The sequence below is a fragment of the Xiphophorus maculatus genome, chromosome 12 (assembly GCF_002775205.1).
Source record: "Xiphophorus maculatus strain JP 163 A chromosome 12, X_maculatus-5.0-male, whole genome shotgun sequence".
Classification (NCBI taxonomy): Eukaryota; Metazoa; Chordata; class Actinopteri; order Cyprinodontiformes; family Poeciliidae; genus Xiphophorus; species Xiphophorus maculatus.
Window position 1 is genome coordinate 9139633 of NC_036454.1, and position 23383 is coordinate 9163015.

Genomic DNA, 23383 nt, shown 5'->3' on the forward strand with positions numbered 1-23383 from the left:
CTAGATATTGTATATTGGATTTAGGTCAAGACACTGGGCCATTCTAATCAACACTTATTCGTACAACATTCACAGACAAATCTGTTTTTGCATTTTTCTGTGTAACATAAATCCAAATTATTCCTGGAAATTCACCTACTTGCGGATTCAGGATGGATATTAAGACAATGTCCAGTGTTTATTTTTCCAGAACACATAAAACTTTCCATGGCTTAAGTACTGAAACTGTACTCTGATCTCACCACAGTGCTGTTTTTCCCATGGTTGACAGATGCTCTACACCCATTAGGTGACTTCTGAAAACAATTTGTTGTAATGGATTTTATTACAAATGCACAACACATTAGTCACATTAAATTAAAAGAAAATATACTGGAGTGAGTGGATTTAATGACTAAGAAAATGTGTAAAAGTTCAAGGGAATTCACATTTTTCCTAGCTACTCTTGGTAACTACTGCATTGGAACCGTTTTAGTCGACAAAAATAAACATAAATAAAATGTTCATTTTTCTCATAGTCATTTCATATTTCATTCTCTAAGAGTACATAAGTGGTTTTTTCTTAGAAGCTCTTTGGTATATCTATGTTTGTGTTTTCCCCTCAAAGTTAATGCATGTGTGTGTGCTGTGGATGGGTTACTCACAAGGTTTGAGGTTCTTCTCCTGCACCAAAGACAGCCACTTAGCCCCGGTGCCAAAGATGGTGATGCTAGAAATGAGAAAAGTGGACACAGACATGAATTGTTTGGGAAAAAAAGACAGAAAAATGAATAATTCCTCAATAGGTCATTGTAAAACACAGAAGATTAGTTTTCTGGGAAAAGAATAGATTCGCATCAGAGGTTTCAAGAATCTTCGTAACCATTTATAGCCTCCTAAATACATGTATTGTACTCTAAATTGTGAAGCACACATTGCTGGATAAATGAAGAACATTCCAGATGTTTTTCTGGAACCTTCTGCAAGAAAAAAAATGTACACACTCTCCTTTTTTGGACCATGCAATAACATGCCCAAAAAATTTAACACTCTCATATTATTATCTATTAACACCATTGAACACTTAAAAAAAACATTAGTAAAAGAAATTCAATTTATTTAAGATTTTGCACAAATTTTGGTTACAAATTTTATAATGGTAAAGAAATAGATAAATTAACCATTTTTAAAATAAAAGGAGCCAATGCCAGACCGCTGGAGTGACTGTGACATTGCTGCTTAGCCAAAACCGTGGTCCATTTATTGGTTCACTGAATCTGAGCTGAATGTAAATAAAAGCCTAAAAGGAGCAGAAGTTACTGAGCAGCCTTTGCCCTTAATCCCATCTGCTCCAATGGAGCTGCTCAGTTGCCTGTTGTACTTGGAAGCTCCCAGTGGAGAAGAATGAGTCACTGTGTAAATGTAAAGCAAGGTGATGCAGAAACACAACCCGTGTGCTCAGTTAAGCCTTGATAAAAAATGAGGAAAAGGGTGACTGGGAATTGACTTTCACCTGAGCAAACACAAAAAGACTTACAGAGTATTGGCCAGACAAGGAGGACAAAATGTCTCAATTTTAGATGCTCCGCTAGGAAAAGTATCGACAAAATGTTTGCACTTAACAATCGTGAAATTGAATGATTTCAGAAGTTTCCTTCTCGGTGAATGGAAGTCACCCTGGCAGCTGACAACAGTTGCACAACATGTGGAAGGCATGAGGAGGCGAAACGTCACTTTTCATTACAGGCGGTTTTAATTTTGGAACCAAACAAAAGGGCCTTTAAATGTCCCTGTGAATGGGAATATCTGCATTCTTGTCCTTTCAAGTTATTTTTGAAGTCTTAATCAATCAACTTGCCTCTTATCATTGTAATAGACAATTCTTCCAATGAAAAATAAACCCAAATTCTATCTGTATGTGGAAGACACAATCCTTTGGTGCTTTATTGATCAAATGGCCAAGAATCAGTTTGTGATGAAAGCTGTTATTTGTTCCATTTGTGGTTAATAGATGTGGCTGATGGGGTGAATGACCGGGGTGGGGGTGAGATGGGGTGAAGTGGTAAAGGTCCCAAGAAGAAACGTGTTGGATGGAATGAAGCCAGTGATGCGTCCACGTGTCTGATGCATTTACTCCTTGGTCATGTTGATTCTGATTAACTTCTCTATTGGCTACAGCCACAGGATGCCATTCTGAGCAATAATGCAGAAAATCTGGAGTAAAGTTCTTAAAAACTGAGAATTTGGAGACATTTTGCCAATTTGTATAACACCGTATACATGAAAGTTTGTAAATTTGCATAGTATTAACCCTTTTGATTTTTGTTTTCTTCTTTCAAGATAACAATAAGTTGTATAGTTAGGTTTCTGTTTGCTGTATGTGATTATCTGAATCAATTCCACTTCATTACAATTTTAATACATCTGAGTTAAATAAAACATAATGTACTTTCTGGTCTGAAGTTATACATATTCAAAAGGACAAAGGCCGACACTTACCATAATTCACTGATGTTTTTGAACAGTTTTGTGGTGGAGGGATTTTAAAACTTATTGAGAATGTATGTTGTGAGTGAATAAACTTGAATTTACTGAGTATTAATTATACATACTGGCCAAAATTTAACCATACACCCCAAATATACACATACATATTTTCAGATTAAACTTCATGAAATTAATCCAATTAATAAGGCATGATCCCTTTAGGACAGTTAGTACCTGATCTCCACATTTAGTTACAGCCATCTGATTCCACAGATGACGCTCCTCACCCAAATCTGTTTGTCATCTGCACACAAAGTCCATCTCTCTTTTATCCGTCATCCCTGACCCCCTATCTGCATCTGGATTTGTTCGTTGCTTGCTGCCATGGAAACAGCCCCGCCGCTCTGATTGGAGGCAGGTGGCCAGGTGCGGCTGCTAATTGGGTGTTTAAGATGGAGGGAGGAGGAGAAGCTGTGAGTCTTTGCCTCTGAGGGTTGTGTGACAGCATGACCCGACGTGTGCATTTCAAGAGGGACGTGTAACTGGAAGCTGCTAAATCAATAAGAGATGCTCAAAAGCAATCAGACACAAAAACACCTCAGAGCAATTATTGCATTATACGTCCCCGCTCCATGTCGTGATGCAGCAGCCGAAGCTCCACTTTTCATTGCGTCTATTCTAGACTACCTTTCTATTTGTTCTCTGGCAAGTAAGTCACTGGGGTATAAACAAGAGCCTTTGCTCTCTTTACAGGTGTCCCGGACAAAAAGGAACCACGCAAAACTGCTGCTTGGAGGAATACAGTTTTAAGATTAGCAAATATTTAAGCTGTTCTGAAAGCTAGAAAAAGTGTATCTTTTCATAATTTTAACACATGTTAATACTAATACAAATTTTAACCTAGTGGCAAATAGGCCAATTAGAGCCTTGCAATTATAGTGTCCTATTTTTAAGAAATTAGACATTTCGTTTAGATATTGCACACATTTATTTTTTCATTTTTCTTCCCAGTGTGGGTATACTGAACTCTATGACACAATAACTTAAACTTTACTAGTTCTTTGTCCTAAAGAAGAGCAATTGACATTTTACACTGTCAATAACTGAACAATGAATAAACTGTAGTTTCAGTCTTGTTAAAAATAATCTACTGCCACATCAGGATTTGACACAAATGGACAAGAGATTGAAGAGACAAGAAGATCCTCTGAGAACACAGAAGCTTCAAGAGGCACATTCACACATGGAACCTGTCAGAAATTAAATGCTGTAACCTTTTCTTTGCTACACACAGGAATACATTCAATTCTGTTTCCACTTTGGTCCAGCGGGATAGTTTCACTAAAATCTTTCCTATGTACACCTTGCTCATGGGAAGTTGTCAGTGCATTCAGATGTTCTATGCTTCACACTGTATCAAGAGATTGCACTCTCTGTCAGAGCATGGAGTGCCCTTCAAAATTACTGGCATCCCTGGAAGAGGTGTGTAAAACACCCTTAAAAATACTTTTTCATTGTAGTATTCCTAAAAATGTAAAAGACAGAAAATATGCCATTCAAGTAATGTTTTTTTTATCTTGTGGATGGCAAGGAAATCTCCAAAGCTCACTGTTAGAAAATTGCAGCACAGAGTGGTACTGAGGTCAACTAGCACAAATGGAAACATGTAAATATATTAATTAATGGGACCTTATGAGGAGCTGTATGCTTTAGTTTGATGAGACAAAAGTTGCAACAGATACTCCATAACAAATTATGAAATGTTTAAGGTGGCTTTTGGTTGTTTCATAATGTCTCCTGGGATTTTAACTGAAACTAAGAGCTTTTTTCTGACAAGTACTCCAGGTGAGTTGAAGAGACAGAGGCTCATGATGCCGTGATCCTGCATGGCATTGTAACCACTTTGAAGTGTCTCAAACATTTAAAATAAAAAACATGATGAACTCATCTTGTAAAGAAATTATGGATTGTCACTGGGTCTTTCAGCAGGATAATGATCAACACAGAAATCACCATAAAAATCTTTTATGGCTGCAAATAACTGTAGTTTTGACAGTGGCACAGGTGGAAAAAATAATAACTTAATTTGTTTTCTTAATTTAAAAAGTAAAATTACTTCAACCATAAGTTTGTACAAAAATTCTATGAGAAAAAACTGGAGATTACCAGGAATTTATTTGTAGATGATAGAACTTGAACTTTATGGCGTTCCTTGGTTAGGCTCTTTAGAGCTTCATTTCATGTAGTGATCAAAAATACCACCAATGCCAACCTTTCACTATGACTATTCTTTAACATTCTAACACAATACTGCATGAATCATTATCAATTTTTAGTCCGAAAAATATTTTAAAAGTAGCATTAAAAGTCAATAGCTCAAAAAATTGAGGCACGGGAGCAATTAAATTATTAGCATCACGCAAATGACTAACAAAATCCAAGGTGAGAGGCAAAGCCTAACAGTAGGTTTTACATTTTCCAGGTCTTTGACAGTTTCAGCTCCAATTAAAAAGTCCGACATCAGTTCAGAAGGAAAAACTGTAAAATTTATGGCAGTCTTCCCAGAGGGTTTTATTTTCCCCCCACTGCCTTCAGGTTCTAAAGAATATGTCTAAGGTAGCAATATCAGCACCTAATTGGTTCAGGTTTCTCACAATTTAAGGTATTATCCATCTTTCTGTCATACGAGTTGTTTTTTATTAAGCACTTCTGTATGGGCACTTTTGCTTAGTATATTCCAATCTGTTCATTCAAGTTTCCCCATTAAAAAAATTAAATGACATCATATTATAAATGCTCAACTCACTAAGAACATTTAAACAGACATCAGTAACTTTGGAATTTACTAATAGTTCCTGTCAAAGAATTTTGCAGGAGCAGTCTTTCTTTGCAGTTTTGAAACTTCCAGGGTGTCAAAATGTCCTTTCTATTATTCCCTTCCTTGCTGAAGGCAATGTGTCATCTGTAAAGATGTTTCACACAGGTATCACTGCGTTTAAGTCTCACTTTTGCTGACTGTGGTACTTTTTTGTAACATCTGCCTGACAGAGTGTGGACAGCAATGCACAGTCACAGTCATGGACTAAAATGACAAAATTCATTTTGTCATTTTAGTCATTTTGCTGCAAATATATGCTTCAGATATATTTGCTTAAGGACAAACCAAGTGCAGAAAGGAGTAAGGGCTGACAAGGCTTGCCGTGGACTTAATAATATTGGTTTGTTTTTATGAATTACTACTATCTCTAAAAAACTTTGTTCTTAAATATTGAATCTTTGGTTTTTCATTAGTCGAAGGAGCTGTTTTTTTTGTTGTAGAATGAATTGAAAACAACAATTAGGCTATATTATTGGTTTTTAAAATGCACAAAAAAATCTATTCATAATCCTTTTGTCACATTCCAACCAAATCTCATTGTATTTTATTGAGATTTTAAATGATAGACACAAACAAAGTGGTGCACAATTGTAAAGTGGAAGGAAAAAATAACACCCCCTCTTTGATACCCGAGAATCCCTAAACTGAATACCTTCAGCTGTAACTAAATTACTAAAGTGAGTCCACCTGCACGTAATTCAACCTTATTATAAACACAGTTTGTCTATTATGACCTGCTACTTGTTGGAAAATACAAGTGAATGGTAAATTAACCCTCACATTACCTTTAACACAACATTCTCATATGGTGATGGGTGGGATTGGAAAATCTAAGTTTGCTTTTGCTGAAAATTGCGATGTTGATACTAATTATGATTTTCAGATTATTTTCTTTCTTATCAATATCACAATTTCCTACTCCACTCTCTGATATTTGGTATCCAAGCTACTCAAAAGCAACATCAGGTGTCGGCACAAATAGCATACGGAATCCGTCAAACAGGCCATATTTATTACCAAAATGCACCACAGTTGAAATATATGACCTACCAAATATTGAATCCAAGCTCTCATTTGCAACTGGGACATTGTACACAAGACCAAAAACATACAACCAGAGCAAAACAGAAGGACTTATCCGAAAGTATATTCATGTTATAGAATGAGCCAGTCAAAGTCTAGACCTAAATTAAACTGAGAATCTGTAAAAAAATTTTTTTAAAAAAAGATGATGTTTATGAATGCTAACAATCCAATCAGAATAAGCTTGAGACATTTAGAATTAAACAAGAATTGTCATGTTACTTTGTAATTATGTACTGATTTGTGTTGGAGTTTGACATAAAACTGTAATAAAATACATTGAAGTTTATGGTAATAATGTGATAAAATGATAAAAAGTTATTCTGTGAGGCGCTATATTTAGGCAGTTAGATCACTGTGTCCCTCAGCAGCTTGAAGGAACAGGATACAACATAATCAGACTGACAATTTCACTAAATAAAAAAAACAAGAAGTTATCTTAAAAACTGCTCAGGGGCTTCATTTCACGAAGACAATTAAAAACACGGCTGCTAAAAGTATTTTGGCAGCAATCATCCAACTCCTTTACGACTTACATAAACCTTTCTAAAGTTTTAATTGGAAATGCTTAGAATGTACTCTGACAAAGCACACAATCTTAAAAACCCATAGTGAAGGAAAACATATGTTCATACTATTTGTCGTATACAAATTAAACCCATCATAGCACATTTCATCCAGCTCACACATCTACACACTTTAATAATTTTGCTCTTACAGATTGATGAATAGGATTTATAAAGTAGAGTTTATGGTATTGAAAGTGGGAATGGGAACAGCAAAAGGACATTTAGCAAAGACAAGATCTGTTGTAAATATTGTATGTGTTTTATTAAGGAAGGTGGTGTGTGAGAATATTTCTTTAGGAATGGAAAAAAGACTTAGACTTAGACTGACTTTATTGTCATTTTGCATGCACAGGGTGTATACAGAACGAAATTTCGTTGCATACGGCTCAGGACAGTGTTTTGAGGTTCCAATGTTGTGAGGTTACTCCAGAATAAAATAAAATAGCACTCCGAGATCACGTAAACACTCCAGAGTAGTCGTATTTATGAGTCCAAAATCACTTGATGATCGTAATTCCAGCAGACGCTGGCGATCATATACTAACTTACTGAGTGGATGCAAAGTTTGTAGCGTTTTAGGCGACGTATTTTGCTCAAATACTCGCAAGTTGTCGAGAGCCCACGCAGCCGCAGCCATTTTGGGCGCCGCCATCTTTATTATTAAAAAAAGGGGGGTTGTAAAGAAACTAGAGTTATTACAAATGTTTTTATACTGATCAGCAGAAGATTTGGCAACCAAACTTGCAGCCACATCTATTTTAAAAGTGGACCAAATCCATAATACATAAAGCTGAGCTCACTTAACTGAAGCATAGACATGATTTGGTTATTATGGTGTAACCTGGATGTTTTAAACTGCTAAACATCAAACTGTGGTTCCAACAGCTTAAGGACTCTTTAATGACAGAGTAGAAAGAGCGGAGATGACTGGGGTTATCTGCAGCTGTATGAAGCATGAAGTAATGCAGCACTGCTCTCCCACACCTGTTGCTATGCAGTGATGCTCAGCTGTCTGAATAAAGATCTCCACATTTAACCAGAGACAAATTTTACTATTTTTCAGTGGTGAAAAGCATGAACAGTCATGAACAGTTGCAGTGTGAAAGCAGAGTGAGCGGAACCCAGCACTGCTATAAAGGTATCACTGCTTTAAAAGTAGAGTTGAAAAAATGTGATTTGCATTTTCTGTTAAGCAACAGACTGCAGGCTAGTTTTCTGAGAAGATTTACTAACTAAAAGGCTAATATTTGCTTGTTATTGTAACACTCTGGAAGACTAGAGTAGCAAAAGAAGAAAAGATTCTGCACAGAATAAAAAGTACTACTAAATTCGGGTGTTTTGTCTATGTTTTTGATGTTGTCTGTATTTCAAAAACACACTAATGATGCCTAAACTGTCCTGTTCTTTACATTTAATTTTCAATACCCTCTTTCCTCCTATGTTCTTTTCCAATAAATGCTGAGTCAGTAAATGGAAAACAAAAGCTTACTAAGTAAATTTGATCTGCCATCTAAAAACCCATTAAACCCTGAAATCTTTATTCATGACCATCCTCCTGCATGCATGCGTGTACAAGTTCTCAATTAGATAAGCAGTTCATTGATTCTGTGGGTTTTTTTTTTTAAAAAAAAGCTCTCTCTATTTGTATATCTACATTTTCCTGCATCTCATTAATCAATAAACAGACATACTAATGTTTCAGACACTCTTTTATTAATCTTCACTTTCAACTTTTAGACATGACAGTGTTTTTAAAATGAAGAAAACAAGTTAATCACATTTAGGTGTTTATACCATCAAGCAAAGTCGGTATTACATTGACTGTATTGAATTTTCTCTTAAACTGCAGGAAAATTTTAATTTTAATTTGTTTGAAGACTCCAAGATTCTAACTGAAAAATAAAATCTAGCTTAAATGAACAATAATAGATTGTTATAGGACTATTTGATCAACTTAAGAACATATATATATATATTTTAATTATATAGAGTTGAAATTTAGGTATTAAGGAGTTTTATTTGTCTCAGCGCTTCAACACACATCTGTCTTTCTTTAATGCCATGGTCTCTTCTCTTTCCCATTTTGAAGAGTGGCTAAGGAAGAGAAATGGATCTGTGTGTTGTTGAAATAAGTATATTACAAGGAAAAAGGAAGTGCATGACATAAGATTAATTGACACTCCAACTTTAAAATATAAAGAATAAGTTAAATTTTAAACTATTTCATTTTTATTTATTTTTATAGGAATGTCAATTTCTATGTACTGATAATTTTGACACAGTGGGGTTTATTCCCCCCATCTGAAATAATGCACATAAATTAGAAGTTGTATTTTTTTAACTATTTATATTTGTAAGAATGTACGGTGACATTATTTTAAACCTGTTCATGTAATGTATGTTTACCAGGGACAGTAATAACTGTGGAGGATTGTTCTGTAGCAGGAATGAAAAACAACTATTGTTTTCCTCATTTGAAATCCATTTGCTTAATATTTTCACCAATAACATTCCCAAACCTCGCAGGGGACCGAAAACATTCAAATTACAATTTCAAAAGGAAACTTTATTTCTTTTCAATGTCAAACTCCTCTGTGTCCCTAAATGAAAAGGTAGCCCATTTGGAAAAAATCTGCAATAAAAAAAAACTCTCATCACTCCTAAGATGATTTCCTTCCCATAAACAACACAACATTCCTGGAACCTTGTTTTTCCTGAAGTCACTCTATCCATTTTGTATGTTTTTGTGCATGTGTGCGTTGCTAACTCACCCCAGCTTGTCCGTCAGGTTCCACAGCACATTGGCTGTTGGCATTAGCGGTGAACCATCGTACAAAACCACTGAGGCCCCCACTGCCAGAGCAGACACCAGCCAGTTCCACATCATCCAGCCGGTCTAAGAAAACACACATAGACACAGATCCATCCACACTGATAAGTTATCTGAAATAAACACTCCTTTTGTCATCAACATGGATAAATGGACGACTCCCGCAGACAGTGATTCGCATGATTGCGTTTCTCATTTGGCAGCATGCTGCGGTGCAGTTTTGGCGGCGCTCTCCGTTGGTACTAATAATGCGAATATTGATTCCACTTTGTGAAAAAGCATCTGCAGGGCTAAAACAGCGGCTTTAACAATACCAAGTAGTGGCGACACTTTTGATCAGACAGTTGATCTCTCTGTTGAAAGTAGGATAATCGTCAACCTCAAGCAGAAATCAAAGTTTTGTGGTGATTTGGGACTAGTAGACAAAATGAATTCTTCACAGCAAAAGCATGGAGACTCAATAATAGAGTTAATTGCTTCTAAAACTCAATAAAACAGAAGTTTATCATATGAAAACCTGTTTTTTGAAAGGGGAGGAAGAAAAGTTTACATATTTTAAACTTGTACATTTTATGGGCTGTGGGCCACACATTGAGATGTGAAACCAAACAATTCTCCACAAAAATCCAAATGTTATGCTTTTAATTTAAAGAAAACTTTGTTGTTTTTTTAAAGTTAACATCTTTTGTTTTCTGATTTTGTTGAGAGGTGCTAGATTGATCCAAGTTGCAGAGTTTTAACAAAACATGGACTGATGCATTTCCATACAGAAGATAAAGTGGAGTGATCAGTTTGTGGAAAACATAGGCAGCTTTGTTCTCAGGAATTACAACTTGAATTTGACTGACCCAAATAAAACATAACAATCATAAAATCTAAAGTTTGACATTTTTTCATCAACATATTAAATCAGTGGTGTCCAGGTTTGCTTATTTGGCTGGTAATCTCAAGTCCAAATGCCACATACAACAAATATACAAAAGAGTTTTAATAGTTTCAGAAGAACTTGTGAAATGTGACTGTTGTATTATTAGCGCTTCCACATCTGCCTACTTCTCCTCATCTTCCTCTGCTTCTTTTCAAAGTCCCACTCTAATATTGGAAGCAAAAACCTCCACTTACATCCCATGCATTGTTGGGACAGATTTGTCAGACTTCTCTGGCATAATTCTGCTGCAGAAATAAATCATAAAGTCTTGCATCTGGCGTCATATGGCGTGACATAATAGAATCAAGATTTTATATCAAGACTGCTCAGGATGATTTTTATCACAAAGTGTGTGACAGGCCTAAAGTCTAACTCGATTTTTTTATTTATTTTTTTGAAAAGAATTTTTGAAAAGAAAATTTCCTGAAGATGTATTCTCAGTTCCCCTGTCTGCTGAACACTGTTGTTAGGCTTCATGTGCACATCAATTCTGAATTGATGTGCAATTCAGAATTGAATTGCACATCAATTGAATGTGCAAAAGAATTGAAAAAGAAAAGCGTGGAAATGATTGTCTGGGCTAGCAGCATGAATCCTCCTCACAGATCTGCTGCAGTGAAAGTGGAGTGAAATGTGTCTAGATGTTATCATAAGATGTCACAAACTTTTATAGCCTTCAGAAACAAAAATATTTTTGTAGTGTAGAAAATAAATGTCTTCAAGTTGGCTCTAAAATGTTGAGGGATTTTAAGTGTATTAATTTCGACACAACTTACAGTAGTGTAGTAGATGATGACATCACTGGAGGTCATGTTGCCATGGAGAATGTGTTCTTTCAAGTGCTGGATGAGAGTGCCCTGAGGAGACAAGGAAATGAGTTAGTTTGCTAAAGAACATCATGTTTTCTTTGAACATAAGTTACCATTACCAATTTATCTATAAGACACTTTTAAAACAACAAGGTTAGCTTTACTGTAGGAAAAGAGAAAAAGATGCAGAAACAAAGATCAGAAATTTTATGGCTTTACAAACAGAACAGAAGATTAAAACAAAGAACAAATAAAGTTGGATCAAATAACAGAGCTCCATTTTTGTTAAACACAAGAGTCTTTAATCTACATACTGAATATACAAAACCCTATAATATTATTGGGACCCCCTGCAAAGATGTGTACAGCTTTAGTACAAAAATGAGATTTAAAGGCTTTTTAACCTCCTTTATTATCATTCCGCAAAGTTGTGGCAAAAAAAAACAAGTTGGGGTTGGGGCTGCAAAGCAGCATAGTTGGTAGCAATGTAGCCTTGCAGCAAAGGCTCCTGGGTTTGAATCCCGGCTGGGGTCTTTCTGAATGGAGTTTTCAAATTCTCCGTATGCATGCTTGGGTTCTCTCTGGGTACTCCGGCTTCTCCTCATAGTCCATCCCCATAGCTTCACTGTTAAGAACATTTTTCTCTCTAATTAGTGTGCCTGTATAACTAATGTATTGCAGGCTTTTCATACATCTTTACCAGGCGTGTCAGTACTTATTATGGGTGCTGCTTTTTCTGACAGTTTTTAATTAAATCTGTTAAAAACCATTTTAAAAAATAAAGATTTCTAGTAAAATTTGTAAATAATATTGTTCCTGTGTATCCCATTTGTCCAAATAGCCTCAGCCTACAGTCTAGGCTTTGTTTAACAAACCAAACTATTTTGTGGAAAGGTTCGGGTCTCCGACTCTTCACAGCTGGTTAGGTCATTATTGCTGGAGGAGAGTATAAACTGTTGTGAGCAGTTGTGCATTTTGGGTCTATGCTTCACACTTTTTTAACAGGTGCTTCACCTACATGTGTGTGTGCGATTTTGCACACACACTTTGGCGAGGCTCAGCTGCCATTCCCGCCGTTTGGTCTGTGCCATTTTGCCACTGACAGGATGTTAACAGAGCCGTAACAAAGCAGAAAGCAGAACAGTACCACGGCTAATTGGCTAAGGCAGTGAGGACTGCTATTGTCACAATACAAAATGTTTCCGGCAGCGCATTACGGTCCAATTATCATCCGGATGCAAAGAGGGAGGAAGCACAAAAGAAAGAGATGGGAGATGGGGACAAAGGGAGAAAAAAATGCTAGGGGAGAGAGAAGGGAAAATGTGTGGATAGGGAGGGAGAAAAATATCTAAAAAGTGAAGAGGTTTAGATTAAAAAAAAAACAATGGCAAAGTTGAAAAGACTGAAACAAAAAAAAATATTTTTTTAACTGCCTGAGCAGGAGTGCTTTAATTAAATATGAACAGTGTTATTTTCATGTAATAGTGTCCTTTTAAAATCTCATTTATCTGCCTCTTACAGGGAAAATTGTCATTCAACCATTCAACGGTCCTGGAACAAAGAACTATTGCTGCGCTCATGGAGTTCTGCTGCCATCTTGTGGCGATAGAAAATATGATAGAAAATTATTTTGTTTTAATCACAGCTGCTCTGTCGAAACAAAATGTAATCAGTCAGCAAAGCACAAAAATTTGGAGAGCTTAACTTCCATCAGTTGCTTAGAAAAAACTGTGTAGAGAGAAGCAAAAACCTTTTTGGATCATAAAAGTACTGAAGTAAACACTAATTAACTAAATAAAATATTCTTTAGCATCCAAAAACACAACCCTAATGTGTTAATTGTGTGTTGTGTGAAGTCAGTGTAGATACATCGACTTTAAAAAGACTGAATGAAAGTAAAAAATTGCAGTGCTGTGAACAAATATGTGCCCATTTTTGGATTTCTTACACTTTGTGTACAACATGTTTCACCCATCTAGCCATTATCTAAACTTGCAGCAGAGATTGCTGCCAATCTCCAGCAATCACTGGACAAGAGGCAGATACACCCTTGACAGGTCTGTAGTCCATCACAAGACAGAGATGTTTCACTCAAAATTAACTATTAAATCAGAAAAAAAAACTGACAATACATTTTTGTTTATTGGGCTGAGAAAAAGTCGCTCGAAGAGTCCAAATCAACCTGGCCATATGTTAAAAAAGTAATCATCTTCTTGCCTAATAATCTAATAAGTACCTGGGTGTTGACCTGAACAACAAACTGGACTGGAGTCACAACGCTCATGCACTTTACACTAAAAGTCAGAGCAGACTCCCGGTGTCTATTGGAATGCAGAAGGTACTCCTAAAGACCGTTTTTTGACTCTGTGGAGGCATCGGCAGTCTTCTACAGTGTAGTCTGTGAAGACAGTAGCTTAACTACAGCTGAGAGGATTAGATAAGCTCATCAGGAAGGCCAGCTTTGTGCTAGGATGCCTCCTGGATCCTGCACCAGTGGAGGGAGTCAGAGCAACTGAAATAACATCAATGATGTAGGAGAAAGTCTCACTGCTATGGATGAAGCTTTTTGCTGAACTGGAGACCTCATTCAGAAACAGACTCCTGCATCCCAGCAGCTGGAAGACTTTTCAACCATCACTGCTCTCAAGAAACTCAAACTCAGTACATGTTTACATTCCTGCTGTTATTTGTTTAAAATGTCTTAATTGTCTGTTGCTCCTTCCTATATGTTTTAAATCAGTCTACATAGTTGCACATTTATTGGATTTCAACATGCTATTTTTAATACCTGGCCAGTATAATTTCTCCAATGTTGTAAATTTAGCTTTTCTCTACAGTTTCTTATTCTTGTTTTTCACTTTGATGCTTATACACATAAATTTATCCACAGTGGTAAAATAAATATTTCTATTTTATAATTTTCTATCTAGACTGCGTCAAAATTTTCAGAAAAAATGCTATTTGCAAAGAGCCTTTTATATTATCATGAAGCAACTTTGATCCACTCTTTTGCTCATGCTTTTCTGAAGTGTTCTAATTAAGAAAAGTATAAATTGTGTATTTAAGGTCATACCAAGGCATCGCTATCAAATCAGGCTTTTAAAAGAGTTAAGATTTGTACGTCTTTAAGAGTGACAGATGTCAAAAATATTTTTTCTCAGAAATCTGTAAGTAAAAGGGAAAAAGCTCTAAAGTAAAAACATCACATTCAAAACTTTTTTAAGAAGATCCCTCTGATAACAAGTGTCTTGCTTTGCCATTAAGAGCCTCACTGGACTCAGGAGAAACACAAAATGAGCCACGATGCACATCTTTTTGCTAATTTACCATTTCCACAGGAGGTCACTTGTCGTCTGCATTACTACTGGCACAGGCAGCATTTTTTCCATCTTTCAATGCTGGTTTGTTTGCAAGATTAAGTCTGACATTTGAAAACCACAACAATTACATATGATAGTGGGTTGGGCACTGCATCGCAATGACAATAGTTAATTGTTCCCAGTCAGCGATCGACCATAGTTAGTCAAATTAAGAATTTAGGTTAGAAGGCGGTGGGTTAATTCTAAAAAGGATTTCAGACCCAAAGAATAGAGTGCTGCTGACATTGTTTTTTTTTAAACAAACAGGTAGAGAAGAATGTGCCAGTTATTAAATCAGCAGAAAGAGACGAAAATCCATAACAAAGGCCTTTCCAAGAGTCTAATTCAACATACACATCAAATGAAAAAAAAAAAGAAGCTATTTTGCTGATGTATAAAAAACATTACAGAAGCATTGTGGTTAAAAGTTGGATCTTATTTTCAGGAATAGACCAAACTGTTGTAGTTATAACCAACACAAATCAATTAAGATAGACAATTATGTTCCAACAGCTGAGATCATAATAAATAAACAAATACAAAAAAATCATTAGTATTTTAAACTGAAATTCAGACATCACAGGTTTCCAGGAGAAACTCTAAAAGCACAACAGTTTTTCAGCAAACAAGGCAAATAAAAACAGCCTGAGGCATTGACCAGTCAATCAATGCATGATGAATAGTTGTTTTTTGTTACATTCAGAGATGATTGATTCTTACCCCAGCTGAGTGGACCATACATTTAGGAGCTCCTGTAGTTCCAGAAGAGTACATGATAAACATAGGATGGTTAAAAGGAAGCTGTTCAAACTCCAGCTGAGGGAAATGGTCGCTGTCGCCACAACAGGATGCCAAAAAGTCCTCGAGGAATTCACTGTACATATAAGAAAACAAAAGGACGAAAGAAAAATTGCCACCTTATAACATACACACAAAAATATTACAAGCATCCTTCTTTTAAAAGAACAAACTAATTTAAAATTTCCAGAAAACTTTTTTTACACACACCTGTTGGGAATTTTGGAGAGGTCAGTCTCTTCCTTGGACAAAACGTAGGGAATTACAACCACTTTATTCAGGTCAGGTAAACCTGAAATGGCAAGAAAGAGGAACGGATTTTGATGCTTTTGTGTTCTCTACAAATACAAATGTTTGTCTAAAAAGCAAAAAAGCTAATGGATTTCCAAGAGGGAAGCATTTGTTGTTGTCATAAGATCTTCAATGGATAGAAAATAATTGCTTTATAATCAGCTATGTTAAATTCTGACCATTGATAAATCTCAGTTAAAGAAATGTATTCAAATCTGTTGGCTTTAACATGATTCTAAGTTTGTTTTACTCAAGAAAAAAAAGCAGAAATACTGGATTACTTGGAAACATACCTTTCACAACATTTCTCAGCTTTTCCATGTGGTCGTGTGTTTTGCCATTGTACACCACAGCAGCAACTGAGAAGATCAATTTGGGCTGAATTTGAGAAAATCTGTCAAGGACACCCTAGAAGGAAAAACGTAAAGAATTAAAACCAGTGAGTAAGGACAAATATTTGACTAAAATAACTTTTGATTCTGTGGAAATATTTATGAAGAAAAAAAATATGCAGGAAATAAAACTTAACATGTTTAGCCTAAGTTTTAAAACAATACTGTCAGTAAGCAACATGGTAAACAGAATCACAGATCGGTGCATGAAAGCAGTAATTTTCATCAGGATTGTAAAATGTAATTATCAGTCCAGCCTGAAGGGGCGTCAACAGCTCAGACACTATAAGCAGACTTAAAAAAACCTTAATATAGCACATTAAAATATTTTTGAAATCTACAACCATAGTTTAGAAACCAGGATAATGTTATGAGTTTTATAAACCTATCAGCAATATAAATTTAATATAAATAAATCCATCTAATCCTCACATTAACTCCAAAATCAACCGATGTGGAGCTCCAAATGGCGCCGATGCTGGCTGCTGCTAGCATGGCTTCCACTGCATGTATGCCATTGGGCAGGTAACCTGATGAAAAAGAAGATGGGGTGGGGGAAGGAGAGCAAATTAAGAAAAGTAAAACAATCATAGGAGCACTCCTTGCATCTGACATATTTTAGCAGTCAAAAACTTTAAACCAATGGATAAATTAACTTTCTGAAAACTAATGGGTGTGTTTTAAACCAAAAGATAATCACAGACAATTGAGTTTTAATGTAGACTTATCTCATTTACCTTCCACCTTACTGTGGTATTGACAAGATACCACAGGAGACAGTAAAAGTGTACGCCAAATCTTGAAGTTGCACACTACTAACTTCAAGATTTTTTTATTTATTTTGAATATGATGCATTCCTTGTTCCACACATGAACAAGGAATGCAAAAGACACATACAGTATTTTTGTACAATAATTTTAGCATGCTTGAAAAGGAGTAGGAAGAAGTAAGAAACTTATGAACTCCTACCCCATAAAGATTATTAGAAAAACTCAAGATTATAGAACATTGGAGAAATTATGGAGAACATACCTCAATTAATAAATACATAACTCATTTATTTATGTATTGAAAATAGAGACAAGGAGATGATAATATGTGACTTGAGGGATGAGTAAGAAAGTATGAGAGGTGTAATTCTTTATTTTTTAATGATGAAGTCTGTATCATGACTTCTTAAAGAGTTTTAGTTAGTCTTAGTTTAGTGTATTTCAAACATAATCAGAAAATAAAACAAAATGTAAAAAATCCTGACCAGGGCAATATTTCTATTTTTCCTCCATTAATACAAACAATAAGACATCAGCTGTCTAATGGAAAACAAAGAGTAGTAATGACAAATTCTTGTTGTGAACAAAGTTTATTTTCCATCTCAGTACAGCTTTATCATGTCTCTGCAAGATTCTCAATCACATTATATATGTAAGTAACACTGAAGCATTCAGGCAAATGTGCTGCACACACATTTGATCTGAAGTTTTATTTCACCGGAAGAGAGTCTAAACTTTATTATGTCATAAAAAGAATTAGACTACCCATGCTCAACATGGAAGCTCTTGAGCTACCTTTAAACAGAGGGCTGTCTCACTGATAACGTATATCTAATCCGACTGACTAAACCTATAACACAGCCAGTAGTTCCAATCTGAATGGTCAAAGGCAAACAGAAACTGCACTGTAACGTCTGATGAATCATGACTTATCAGCCACGTCTGCTTGCTGCGCAGACTCCTGCTGTAAGCAGGAAGCTCACTGAGGCAGGATGACACGTTGGGCTGACAGATCACCGCCCTGTTGCACTGGCTCCAATGGCTCATCTCATAAATTACCTTCTTACTGTTGAACAGGAAAAATTGCATCATGAATCCTGATCTCACTACAACAACATGCCTTTGTGGCTATTGTGATGAATCACTGTCTTGCTATGCTGTAAAAACAATGTTCATACATTGATGGGAAACCCTGGTTTAATTATTTACACATGCAAAATTTTCTAAAATCTAACATCTTCTAACTAGTGTTATAGTAATGCTTGTATTAATAGATGTTTTTTTGTAACAAAACTATGAAAAATATTATAATTTAGGGATACATTCAGATCCCAACAGCACAGAAAAACTTTAGCAGCATGTGACTTTACCTCTTATACACTTGAGTCCATGCACATCTTTCTTATTGGCACATAAGTACACTTTTGGCAAGTCTTTGTTTTAATTTTGACAATAAAAAACAAAATAAAATTAGATACTTTTTAGCCCTTATAATCTGTTTAGATCTAACCTAAACAAAGACAAATTAAAACAGATTTCAGCCTCTTATCTATCATTCTTTTGCTCTGTGATTGAAAGTTACTTATGTCTCACAATCAACTGAAAAGTCCCAAACAGCATGGGGTTGAAATTGAACCACCAATACAAAGCCCATGGTTCACCTCAGGAGATTGACACATATTAGTAAGCACTGTGACTTGTAACATTCCTGTCACACTATTATGTATCAGTCTTTTGTTCAAATGGAATTTGAAGACAAAATATCTTTCCTGCATCGCGTCTTACGTATTTGACGCTGTCGCTACACAATTTTATCACCAGGAATACCAGTATGACACAGACTTTTAGAAATGTTGAAAATGTCCATACAATTTGTATAATTTGTTGTTCAAGTCAAAGTTAGGGTTTTAATAAAGTTGTCGCAAGCTCATCGCTTGAGGAAACACAATTTTACATAATAAGTCTGCTAATATTGCTTGATTTGACATTTTTTTCACATTTTCATTGATAGAAAAACACTGAGGTTTAATAGTATTTCAATAACACAATCAAAAGGATTTGTACTATAAATTCCAAAGGAAAATAAATGGTTGTGTGTCAAAATAAGTTTTTCAACACTGTGTAGAGTTTTGTTAGGCATGAGAAGGAATGAAAAATGTCTATGACTGTGTGCGTGCGTTTGGCCAGCTTCTGTTATAAAGCAAAGCTGATTTCATCAGCTAAGTGCTTATATATCTTCTAGACTGCCGACATTGACAAGACATTAAAGATGCAATCTGGGGACAAGGACATCTCTGTGTCCAACACACATGCACCAAAGTGAGAGATGCAGATGGAGGAAAAGGAAAGTGTAACTTAGAGTCTTTTCATCTCCCTCTTTCTTTGTTGCTACAGTCCCACCACCCTTCCCATTTGTATAACAAAAACCAACATTCATACACACAGCTGACCAAGTCACATGATAACAACAGCTTCATAGGTTTTTAACATTTCAGAAGGTACATGTCAAATAGCTAACTTTAGTCAGAAGGTATTATTAAATATTTAGTTCAGATCTATCTGTAGTATAACCAACCATCCACAGGTTCAAGGGTGGTTGGTTTTGACCAATTGATTAACAATTGGTCAAAACTGTTGACCACATTTTTTGAGCAACAATTTTGTAAAAATGTTGTACCGTTTTATATTAAAGCTTGCAAAGCTGTTTTCTAGAGTCTGCTCATTATTTTGTTGACAAAATTAATCTGGCTTTTACTAACAAAATCATTTTCACACTTTGCAAAGAGAGTCTGTTTTGGCTGCAGTTTCCTGTCTGCCTGTGTGATGTCACCTCCACTGCACAATGTGCCCTAACAACTGTCCAAGTGGTAGATTACTGAGCAGAGAGCAGCTGAAACACTTCGACACACTTTAGAATACAAGTAATAAATTTTACTAGGCTGTGCAAAACACTACGTTTATGAAGCATAACAACTTCTAATCTTCACTTTGTCCACACGATTAACTGCTTTGAAATATATTACAACCAAGCTACCAACGAGTCACACCAACATGAAAAGTAAACATTCTAGTGTTAGCTTTGCACGTAATACCAACTGCTTTGCATAAAAATATTGCCAGGAAAAACAAGATACAAGATTTTAGACTGCAGCTGTATTTATTAAGTTATACCTTCAGAAAGAAAACTGTAGAATCCTGTTAGAATAAAATATCTATTCCTGTCAAAAAAAGGATGCTGCAGTGTTCAGAAGGAGTTAAATGGAACGCAATAACAACACTAATGTGCACTGAATATTGCTGATGAAATTTCTGTTAATTCTACTTTAATTTTAAAGTAGAATTGAATGCTTTAAAACATACAATTTAGCAACAAAAACCTATGGCACATTACTCAGATTGGTAAGAGAGACTAAATATCCCAAATGGGTTTTTTCTTGATTGCTGGAAAGTCATTATATCACTTAGAACTTGACTCCTTTACATATCTTAAAAGTTAAGATTTGAGAAAAATAATTTACCTGAAAACTTTCTTTATGGCACAACTTAAACAGAGCAATCCTCCAATGCCGACATATGAAAGATATCAGTTGATGATTGTTGTATGACATGTCTACTGTTGGTGCAGATTAGTTAAAAGTTCAATTCTTTCTCAAGTTAAAATTGAACTGAACTCATTTTAAATCTACTAACAACTTTTTATTAAGGGAATAGATATCAGAAAAAACTCAGTTGGCTAGAGAACCACATGTAAGTAATCAGGCTGAAAATCAACTTAATGTAAAATTTTGTACCATATTGAAAGCCGAACATTTAAATTATTCCACACTAGGGAAAGCTGACACAGATAATATGGACTAAAACATAGTGGGTGGTTTGTGTTGTTTTGCAAGCCACTGTCTCTAAGGCATGTTTAAATTTAATGGCAACATAAATTTTGATTTCATCATAATTTCATCATTGCACCTCACTAAACTTTGCATTTAGTGGAAAATGCTTCCCAAACAAATAAAATCTCCAGCTACAGAGTTGATATTCCATGTGTGAAATATATATTAGACACATTAATAGACCAATGCTGTTTCTATTAGTACTAATAAGTCCTAAAATGCAGAAATGGGTCTATGTCCCAACTTTTTGCAAATTAAAATAATGATTTCCAGTTTAATACTGGAGCATATTTAAGTGTTAAGTTTCCTGTCATAAATGTGTGCTTCTGTATGAATGTAGCTTAACAGGATGTGCTGAAGTAAAATACGCAGCCTCAGCCATCCCTCCTTGCACAAATATGAACTTTGAATAAATAGTGGCATTCATAGAAAGCTGCAGCCAGTGCCAAAAAAAAATCCACCCTCATTACAGGGAGTACATAAACACATATTGAACATTTAAAAAAAAAATACCTAACTCTTTTTGCAATGTGCAACAAAGGAATAAGAAGAGAATGTCAGCAGAGAGGTAAAAACTTATATGACCCAGAAAGTGCAAGTCACATACAATGCCCAACAATCCATATCACTTGAACAACTACAAAGTTCAATGATTGTGATTTTATATGATAAATCAACCTGTGTAATGGTGACAATTGGCAAAATGTAATGTTTTAATTGTTGATTTTTGTGTTTTTATGAAGTAAAGCACTTTTGCACTGCCTTGTGTGAAATATATATTAGACATTAGACATTTGCTGAAATGTCCTATAAAAATAAACTTGATTGGTTAGGCTTGATAAAGTAGAGCATAAGTGCAGGAAGTAAAATTATTCATGTTTTCAAATTTAATTAGAAAAATTAAAATGTCAATATGCATTTGTATTTAACCCTTTCACAGTAAATACTGCCTTTTGCTGCAAGTCTTTGCACATCGGGGCACTGAAAATTTGCTGATTTTTTTTTTTTTTTTTTTTTTACAAAATAGCTCCATCACATTGGATGCAGAAGATCTGCAAACATCAATTTGATCATGTGTTATCTGGTTGATGTGCAAAGTTGTTGTATTTTCTTGTATGTTCTTGTTTTCTTTCCATCTAAAAGACAGATGGTTACACGGACACTCACCTACAACCCTGTCTCCAGTCTGAATGCCCATCTTCCTCATAGCTGCAGCTAAGACTGCCACATCACGCCTCAGCTCCCCAAATGTTACCTTTACGATCTCCTCTTTCCCTTCCCCTGTTACACAGACACAGAAACAGAATTAATACATGAACAAAGAGACAGAAAAGTGCATACATTACAAATACCTTCAATACAACTGACCAATCTGATTGGATTAATTTAGGTTTTAAAAGCTGTTGTGAATAAGGGATTGCTAAATATTGTTACCCTGAAAGACATCTAAATGTCAAGACAGACACGATAGATAACACCAACACAGGAAAATATCAAATATAAACTGCAGGTGAATGATTATCTGGTAAGAACATCACAGCAGACAAGAAAACAGACCCTATCTCTCTATGTAATACCTTACTGACATTTACAGAGGCTCTAAAGCATCCTGACCAATGGGTATTTCTACAATTACATTACAGCTCCTCAGGAAGGCTGGGCATGTACAAAACACTCTCCAGAGAACACACACACACAAATAAAGAGAGACCTATCCATTAGTAAGTAACATTGAGAAGCAGGGAAAGGAGTAGCAGTTAATCTAATAACAAAATGACGTCAGAAGCACACCACCATACCAACTCAAGTGTTCCAGTGCACCCTCAACTCACTTCTTTCAAATCCAGCCTTCTTTCTTTCTCATGTAACATGATGCAGTGTTATTCAGCTTTGCTTTATACATCTACCTACTTGCAGCATAGAGAGCCACTTTGTCCTGGTTGGCATGCTTAAGCAGGTTCTCGGCGAAGTTGAGTCGGGCTCCTTTAAACCACTCTGGAACATCTGAGATCCGCTTGGATACGTCCACCACCTGGTACGACCGGCACAAAAAAACACAGGGGAAGAAAGAGTCAAAAACCGAATCATTTCAGTCTGTTCTGTCAAGTTTCTCTGACTCAGTAAACTCCCAAGTCAATATTCCAATTTTGCATATTAGCAAATTAGCTTCCTTTTCCAAAAAAAGGAAGCTAATTTAAACAAGCTGGACATTGTTGGACATTGTCCAAACAATAAACCATGTGGGTGGGGAACAGCCCCACCCACAGTGCATCACTGCTCCAAAATGACTCATTTACTGTCGTACCGTCCGGTCTTCCAGGA

General features: G+C 35.6%; 1 protein-coding gene across 1 annotated transcript in view; it reads right to left on the reverse strand.

Moving 5' to 3' along the window:
• aacs (acetoacetyl-CoA synthetase) overlaps positions 1 to 23383 on the reverse strand; it is a 38744-nt gene that overhangs the window by 12345 nt on the left and 3016 nt on the right. Inside the window, exons 3-11 of the mRNA XM_005800980.2 lie at positions 22973 to 23093; positions 22229 to 22342; positions 16836 to 16933; positions 16305 to 16419; positions 15931 to 16012; positions 15643 to 15796; positions 11531 to 11611; positions 9768 to 9892; positions 645 to 709 (exon numbers count right to left, since the gene is read on the reverse strand). Coding sequence (XP_005801037.1) covers positions 645 to 709; positions 9768 to 9892; positions 11531 to 11611; positions 15643 to 15796; positions 15931 to 16012; positions 16305 to 16419; positions 16836 to 16933; positions 22229 to 22342; positions 22973 to 23093 — 955 coding nt within the window. The remainder of the gene's footprint in view (positions 1 to 644; positions 710 to 9767; positions 9893 to 11530; positions 11612 to 15642; positions 15797 to 15930; positions 16013 to 16304; positions 16420 to 16835; positions 16934 to 22228; positions 22343 to 22972; positions 23094 to 23383) is intronic.